The sequence below is a fragment of the Neopelma chrysocephalum genome, unplaced genomic scaffold (assembly GCF_003984885.1).
Source record: "Neopelma chrysocephalum unplaced genomic scaffold, ASM398488v2 Primary Assembly neopelma1_257, whole genome shotgun sequence".
Lineage (NCBI taxonomy): Eukaryota > Metazoa > Chordata > Aves > Passeriformes > Pipridae > Neopelma > Neopelma chrysocephalum.
The window spans coordinates 834,515-842,685 of record NW_020897919.1 but is presented as its reverse complement, the minus strand read 5'-3'; the positions used below and the strand labels follow the sequence as shown (position 1 = coordinate 842,685).

At 58.1% G+C, this 8,171-nt stretch overlaps 1 protein-coding gene across 1 annotated transcript; it reads left to right on the top strand.

Moving 5' to 3' along the window:
- Positions 1 to 223: 223 nt before the first annotated feature.
- FBLN7 (fibulin 7) lies at positions 224 to 5,055 on the top strand. The gene is made up of 7 exons (XM_027704152.1): positions 224 to 449; positions 930 to 1,100; positions 1,374 to 1,499; positions 1,586 to 1,723; positions 2,716 to 2,853; positions 3,867 to 4,005; positions 4,683 to 5,055. Exons 1-7 carry the CDS (start codon positions 332 to 334, stop codon positions 5,053 to 5,055), a joined length of 1,203 nt encoding a protein of 400 aa, XP_027559953.1. The 5' UTR covers positions 224 to 331.
- Positions 5,056 to 8,171: the final 3,116 nt, after the last annotated feature.

Sequence of the window (8,171 nt, the reverse complement as noted above, 5' to 3'; positions counted from 1 at the left end):
GAAACATGAATTATAGCATCTCTCCCAGGGCTGACAAAGCCATCCCAGCTCTGCCCGGAGCGCGGCGTCACCCGGGTACATTCCAGGGAGGAAGCCTGGGCTGAGGACTCTTCTTGCCCAGGTGGAAAAAACTCCTGAACCTGAGTAAATGGTGGTGGTGGTGAAAATACAAAATCAGGGGTCTCATTTGATGTTGGGGACCTCCTGCACGAGGATCCAGTAGTTGGATCCCGGGTGGCACGGCAGTGGAGCAGGATCCCCATCCCTGTCCCCATCCCTGTTCCCGCAGAGCTGCCTCAGCAGGCAGCAGCTCCTGGCCGCCATCCGGCAGATGCAGCAGCTGCTGAAGGGGCAGGAGACACGTTTTTCCGAGGGGCTCCGTGTCATGAGGAGCCGGCTCAGCTCCCTCCACTCCACCCTGGCCAAGGCAGCTCCAGAGGCACCCACCGGTGAGTCCTTCCCGGCCTTGGAGCACCCGGGGTGGGCACGGGCAGCTCGGGATGTTCAGGGCTGGCACAGGTGGAAGTCTGGGCGTGGAGACAGCGGGATTCAGGTTGGCAATTCCTGCTGTAAATTGGAGAGCTTCTCCAGCCTGGGGAGGGTGAAAAGGGTGAGAAGCCCTTACCAGCAAAGCCAAGCGCTCCTGGCAAAGCACCGGACAGGGCTGGAAAACTGGTGTCTCCAGCAAAAAGGCCTCAGTTTGGTGCTGGGAGCGTGAGGGGGGGGTAAAAATACCCACCAATTCCCTGCCAGCCCCACAACATCCCTGCCAGGCGCTCCTTGCGGGGCCGGATGTTGTCAGCGGGACAATATTCCAGGAAAATAACAGGTAAAGGGAGGCTTGGAGGGACTGGGTGAGCTCGGGAGAGTTGGGGATGGGAAGGATAAGTCCCCCCCCCAAGCTGACCCCTCTCCCTGTGGTCTCGCAGTCTCCTGTCCTGCCCTCCAAGCCCCCACGGATGGGAGGAAGTTCGGCACCAAGTACTTGGTGGAGCACGAGGTTCACTTCACCTGCGACCCGGGTTTCCAGCTCCTGGGCTCCAGCACACGGATGTGCCAGGCCAACGGCACCTGGAGCGGGCAGGAGCCCCGCTGCGAAGGTACCGCTCCTTCCCCGCCCGGGAATGGCGCTGGGAATACCAGGATGTGCTGTGGCCTTATTTGAGTACGGGGAGATTTGGGGGCTCACCAAGTGGGGAGGGATCGCAGCTGCCTCCCAACATCCCCCGGGATGCTGCTCAAGGAAAACTGGGAGTCACGGCTGGAGCCTCCCCAGCAACTCAGCAGGAGAGACGAGGGGGGAAAAAGCATCGGGGCGCCGTGGGCGTTCCCAAAGGAAGGTAACGTGGAACGTGGCTGCTTTTCCCCGGCAGAGATCAGCGAGTGCTCGAGCAGCCCCTGCCAGAACGGCGGGACGTGCCTGGAGGGGCTCAACCACTTCAGGTGCCTCTGCCCCCAGCAGTGGACTGGGGCCGCCTGCCAGCACCAGGCACAGACGGGTGGGTGACCCTTCCCCGGGGTGCTCCCCTCCTCCTGGGGGTGCTCCGTGCCCTCTCCTCACCCCGGCGTGTGTCCCCCTCCCCAGCTCCTCCCGCCTGGAGCGTGACGGATGATCCCGAGTTCAGCCGCCAGCCCCGCTGTGCCCAGGTGGCCCAGGCCCAGCAGTGCAGCTGCGATCCCGGATTCCACATGAACGGAACGGCCGCCAACGGGCTCTGCCAGGGTGAGCCGCGCTGGGAACCGGGACACGGGGTGGGATATGGGGCCCTCGTGGAGTCACGGCACGGGGCGGGTTGGAAGGGCCACGGCGGGGTCAGCACATGGCACAGGGTTGTGTCCAGGTGGCTCTGGAATATCTCCAGGGAAGGGGCCTCCACGCCCTCCCTGGGCAATGTGCTCCAGTGTTCAGGTGGAGCTTCCTGGGCATCAGTTCCTGCCCATTCCCTCTTGTCCTGTTGCTGGGCCCCCCCGGTCCAGCCTCTGACACTTCCCTCTGGATAATGATAAACATGGATAAGGCCCCCTCTCAGCTTCTTCCTGAGGCTGAACAGCCCCAGCTCCCTCATCTCTTGTAGGAGATGCTCCAGTCCTTTCACCATCTCCTCTGGACCTGCTCCAGGAGCTCCATGTCCTTGTCCTGAGGAGCCCAGACCCGGACAGGGCACTGCAGATGTGCCTCAGAGGGCCGAGCAGAGGGGAAGGATCCCCTCCCTGACCCGCTGCCAGTGCTCTTCCCAGTGCATCCCAGGACCCCATTGGCCTTCCTGGCTCCCAGGGCACACTGCTGGGCATGGACAGCTTGGTCCTTCTCCATGGAGCTGGTCCTTCTCCATGGAGCTGCTTCCCGGCCTGTGCTGGTGCCCGGGGTTGCTCCTGCCTGGGTGCAGGACCCGCATTTGCCGCTATGGAATTCCAGACAGTTCCTCTCCAGCCTGCCCACGTCCTTCCAAAGGGCTGCACGGCACCCCGGGAGATCAGCCTCTATTCCCAGTTTTGTGCTGGCAGGGACCTCTCTGAGGAGGCTCCAACCCCTTCATCCAAGTCCTGCACGGACGAGTTAAAACTGGGCTCGGTATCAACCCCTGGGGGACCCCGTGCTGCTGATCCCGATCCCCTGGGATCTGCCACCCCCCAGTTCCCAACCCACTGCCCACTCTTGCCAAGTTTTCCCAGCAGGACGCTGTGGGATCCTGGCTGAATCCCTGTTCTCCGCAGACCTCAACGAGTGTGAGGTGTTCCAGCGGGACGGGGGTCCCCGGCTCTGTGCCCATTCCTGTGTCAACCTTCCCGGCTCCTTCCGCTGCTCCTGCCCCTCCGGATACGTCCTCCTGGGAGACGGCAAGAGCTGCGAAGGTGAGGGGGGGTGGGGCCTGGAATCCACTTGTTCCCAAGGGATTTTTCATTTCTCTCCATTTCCACGGGCAGAAATCCGAGGGGGTTGGCACCGAGGGGAGGGTGAGGATGGAGGGACGTTTTGGGGGATGGAGGCGGATGGAGGATGTTTGGGTTGGCGGGAGCTCCGGCTGGATGGGGAGCTGGGCAGGGAAATGCATCCCGGGGTTGCGCTGAGGGGAGGGAGGGAAGGGAAAACTCCACCTGAGGGCTTCAAAAAGCCCCCAAAATTTAAAAAAAAATGCTCTTCTGGAAGCTCTTCTCCCTCCTTTCCCTTTTTCTCTCTCCCTTCTGCCCTTTCTCCTTCCCCTCCCAGAGGGGAGGGAAGATGATGGAGTGATGCTTTGGGGCTGCACCTCCCCGAAAATGGGGATGTCTCCAAAACAGGGAATCCCTGGGAAGAACCAAAAATAATATTAGAACCCCAGAATTCCACCAGCTTGGAGGGCAGTGTCCTCTCCCCCAGTCCCAGGGAAGTTGGGAAGCAGGTGGGAATGGTGGGAGGCCAGCACTGCTGAGGGGCTCCTCCTGAAAAACAGGGAAATTTTCTGCTGGAAAGTGTTGATTGCTGCAGTTCAGGGCGAGAAAATCCCGATTTCCCCCTTTTCTCCCTGATTTCCGTGTGTTCCGTGGATTCTTGTTATTGCTCCCAGCAATTCCCTCTGCATTCCAGCTCCTCCAGGTGTCCCGCGGGTGTTTAGTAAATAAAAGGGGATGGTGTGTCCAAACAACTGACAGAAAGTTTGGAAAAGCAGCTGCCCTCCTGCTGCCATTAATCCTTGCTGGCCCAGGGCAGAGCCTGGGGATAGCAGACGGGATTTTGGGATGCTCCCAGCCGTACTCCCGTATTTTTTGAATCCTGTTCGACCCGTTTCAAGGCGGTTTTGCCCATTTTCCACCGGAAGGGGCCTGAAAGCGAGGCCGGTCGGAGCTTCCCAGGGTCCTGACCCCGCCGCCCGCCCCCTGTTTTCCAGACATCGACGAGTGTTCCCTGTCCCAGGACAACTGCACGGGGGGGAGCACCTGCATCAACACCGGGGGGGGGTTCCAGTGCGTCACCCCCCGGTGCCCCCCGCCCGCCGGGAACGTCTCCTACGTCAAAACCTCCCCCTTGTAAGTGTGGTTTGGCACAAAACCCCACGGCACGGATGCAACACTGGGGGCAGGGGGGGTAGGGGTGATGCCCGCTCGGCTGGTGCTAAGGAAAAAAATCCAGGAGCCGTTAATCGAGGGCGAGATGAGGAAAGGGTTTAATTGTGCCAGGCTGTGCCTGAGATGTTACATTTTATAACCATATCTGGCCAATCCCAAGTGTGTCCACCCCTGATCCACCCCCTGGCCCACCCCCCGGAATTGGGTGTGGGGTGCATTTTGAGACCCTCTCTTCATCAACCTTCATCATCTTCGGGGCACAGAGAGCACAGAGTCACCCAGTTCTTTGGCTCTGTTCTGTGGTTTAAGCCAATATACAAGCATTCCCCAAACAGGACAGGCTTGCCTTGACAAGAGACTAAACATTTCTGCTGGATACGGGGGTAGGGTTGATATAGGGAACATGGAATGGGGTAAGAGGGTTAAGGAATTATAAACTAAAGGGTGCTACTGGCTAGAGGGATAAGGGCTGCTGCTTTTAAAATCTACTTCTATCACTTATAAAACTTATCAGGGTTACAAATATCAGAAAAATAAAAAAACCATTAGGGGCTTAAGGCATCGGGGGGGGGACACGCGGATCCCGCGCCCCCCCAAAAAAAACCCTCCTCCCTCGCTTTTTTTCCCCCCCTCCGCAGCCAGTGCGAGCGCAACCCCTGCCCGATGGAGAGCCGCTCGTGCCACCACGCCCCCAAAACCATCTCCTTCCACTACCTGCCGCTCCCCTCCCGGCTCCCGGCCCCCGCGCCGCTGTTCCGCATGGCCACGGCGGCGGCTCCCGGCCGGCCCGGCCCCGACAGCCTCCGCTTCGGGATCGCGGGCGGGAGCGGCCGCGGGCACTTCGTGGTGCAGCGCTCGGACCGGCACACCGGGGAGCTCATCCTGGCGCAGAGCCTGCGGGGGCCCCGGACCGTCCAGGTGGACGTGGACATGTCCGAGTACCTGGACCGGGTCTTCCAGGCCAAGCACGTGTCCAAAATCACCCTCTTCGTCTCCGCCTACGAGTTTTAGGGGCCCCCGCTCAGCGTCCTGCTCCCGCTCCGGAGCCAACCAGCCTCCCCCTCTGTCCCGAGGTGCTTCCCAGGTGGATTGACGCCTGTCCGTGTGCAGGAGGAAAACCCAAATGAGGTGGAAAAGAAGCGGGAAGTGGGGCTCCGTCCTCACCCCCCCCCCAGCTCCGGAGGGATGATGTCCTGCAGCCGCCTGATTTCCTTAGGATTCCTGCTTTTTCCTTTAGGATTCCTGCTTTTTCCTTTAGGGAAGGCAGTGAAGCTGAGGGAGGAGGGAGGGTCCTGGCCTTTCCCGCTCTCCTCCCTGCTGGCCTGGGATTGCTTGGACCCCGGCTCCCTAAAAACATGCCTCTGCTTCCCTTCCGATGCTTAGAATCTCCCTGGAGCCTGCTGGGGATTGAGGTCCACGGCCTTAACCCCCTGGGATTGATCAGGGCTGGAAAACTCCAGGAACATCCACCTGGCTGGCTCCCGGTGCCCTCCTTGGCAAGCTGGGCAAAGGAGGAATCCCGGCGCTATCCCTGCTCCTTAAACCTCCCCAGTGGGAATCCCCCGTGGATCTCCCTCGCTGTGACCTCCCAGCTGCGTGGGGAAGTGGGAATATTCCCTGCTCCACCAGCCACAGCTTCCATCCCGGTGTAGGGGCGCTGGGAAGAGCTGGGATTTGGCTCTTCCCGGGGGGGGATTCACCCCCCTGCTTGTGCATGTTCTCCTGACATTCTGCATGTTTCCCACATTCCGCTGGATTTAGTACAATTAAAGGATGATATAAAGGATGGCACCGGAGTGAAGCACCCAGTGGATGTGTGGATGGTGGGAATGCTCCTCTGGAGCCATCCAGGAGAGCTCTGGGTCTGGTGGGGCAAGGATCTGTTATCCATGGTTTTACTTTCCTGCCTTACATTGCTTGGGAGGTGGCTCATTCCCCCTGGAGCATCCTCAACCCTGAGCATCCCTCCCCCCAAGGAAACTTCACCCCGAGCATCCTTTCCCCCGGGAATCCTCATCCCTGAGCATCCTTTTTCCCCCGGAATCCTCACCCTGGAACAACCTCATCCCTAGGAATCCTCACCCCTGAGCATCCTGCTGAGCTGCACCCACCAAAACCCTTCCCAGTCCTCGCCCCACGGAGGGAGATTTCCCAAGATGGATCTGTCTCCTGAGGGGGAGATGGATCCCTGCATCCTTTGGGGGATTCAGCTCCCGGATTTTTTGGGGGGCACAGGCTTTCCATGGGAGCTTGGGACGGGTTGGATCTCTCCTGGCAGAACAAGGAGGGACATTCAGGGCTGCTGCCGGCGGATGGAGGATGTTTGGCTTGGCGAGAGCTCCGGATGGATGTGGAGCCGGGCAGGGAAATGTATCCCAGGGTTGTGTGAGGGGAGGGAAGGGAAAACTTCCTTAAAAAGCCCCAAAATAATAATAATAAAAAAGGCTTTTCTGGGAGCATGGCTGCTCTTCTCCTTCTCCTTCTCCTTCTCCTTCTCCTTCTCCTTCTCCTTCTCCTTCTCCTTCTCCTTCTCCTTCTCCTTCTCCTCCTTCTCCTCCTCCTCCTTCTCCTCCTCCTCCTTCTCCTTCTTTATCCTTCTCCTTCTCCTTCTTTATCCTTCTCCTTCTCCTTCTTCTTTCTCCTTCTCCTTCTTTCTCCTTCTCCTTCTCCTTCTCCTTTTCCTTCTCCTTCTCCTTCTTCTTCTTCTCCTTCTCCTTTTCCTTCTCCTTCTCCTTCTTCTCCTCCTCCTTCTCCTTCTTCTCCTCCTCCTCCTTCTCCTTCTCCTTCTCCTTCTCCTTCTCCTTCTCCTTCTCCTTCTCCTTCTCCTTCTCCCATTCCCTGGCAGTTCCCAGCCTGGCTGGATGTGCTCCTACAGCAGGCCACGACCGTATTTTGGGATGATAACAAAATCTGGGAGCCAAGAACCAGGAATCTGGGAGAGGACAAGCTCCTGACGGGGCAGAATAGTTTCCATGTGCTGCTTTCACTGGATAACACAGCTGGAGACGGGCGCCTGGACCGCGCTCCGGAGGCTTTTCCTCGCGGCGCAATTCCAGGCTGACAACATTTTCCTAATTCCCGGGGCCAGGGTGAGCTGGTTTCTCCCTTTCCAGCCCTGGAAAAGTTTAAGGTCAGCTCTCCAGGCTGCAAACCTCTGGCTGCCATTCCAGCTGACTCGAGGAGATTTTTTTTCCCATCCCAGAGTGGCTGCTCCAGCACCTTTCAGACTTCCCGAGGCTGGAATGTGCAGAGAGAGGCTCTTCCGGCCCTGAAATGCACCTTTTCTTTGGGATAATAATATTTTGGAGCCGAAAAAAATAGCTGGAATTCTTTGGCTCCCCTTTGGTGGGCACAGCTAGCTCCAGAGGCTGCCCCAAAAATCACCGTTTCTCACCCCAAATGGCTCAGGGGGAGAAGGCAAAGGATGAAGGAGAGGAATCCAGCGCCTTGGAATTTGGGAGACTGGGTTGGGAAAGCATTCTCTCTCCTCCTTACTCCACGAGGAGGGAAAAGCCCCAAGCTCAGGGGGGTGGCAGATGAGGCAACTACGACATCCCATCCCATTTTCTCCTCATCATCCTCCTCCACTTCCCAAAATCCATTCCTCATGGACCTTTCCCAGCAGAACATCCCAAGCCTGGAGCATCCCTGAGCTTCTCCTCGCCCTCAGTCTCAGCTACAATTAAAAGAATGATAATTATTAAACACAAACAGGAACTTACCTTCAACTACATGTTAAAAATCGAAACATTTAACCAATATTTAAGGATTTTTTCCTTTTATTCCGGATTTGAAATCCCATTTTTTTCCCTTCCCTATAGCCTGGGGAGATGGTACTGTGAGCCCTGTGGGCACCATGGAGTTAATTAGTCTGCACGATGGGGCTAATTAGGACTAATTAGCCCGTAATGACGCTCCCCAGCCACCAGCACCTCCCCAGAGCCCCTGTTTCAGTCCCAGCACGGCTGGAATGCCGTTTTCCAGTTGTTTCCTTGGATTTGCCTCATCTCCATGAGGATTTGGACCCTTAGTCGAGCTTGGCCACACGGAGACGTTTCTCCCCTCGTGGATCCGAGGCTCTTCCCAATGGGAACCCATGGGAATACACGTGGCTGTTCCCTCTTTTT

Excerpts from the sequence above, each read along its gene's own strand:
- FBLN7 (XM_027704152.1), top strand. The coding sequence starts at position 332 with ATGCAGCAGCTGCTGAAGGGGCAGGAGACACGTTTTTCCGAGGGGCTC. Across the intron at positions 450-929 it reads AGCTCCAGAGGCACCCACCG|TCTCCTGTCCTGCCCTCCAA; the intron begins GTGAGTCCTTCC and ends GTGGTCTCGCAG. Across the intron at positions 2,854-3,866 it reads AGACGGCAAGAGCTGCGAAG|ACATCGACGAGTGTTCCCTG; the intron begins GTGAGGGGGGGT and ends CCTGTTTTCCAG.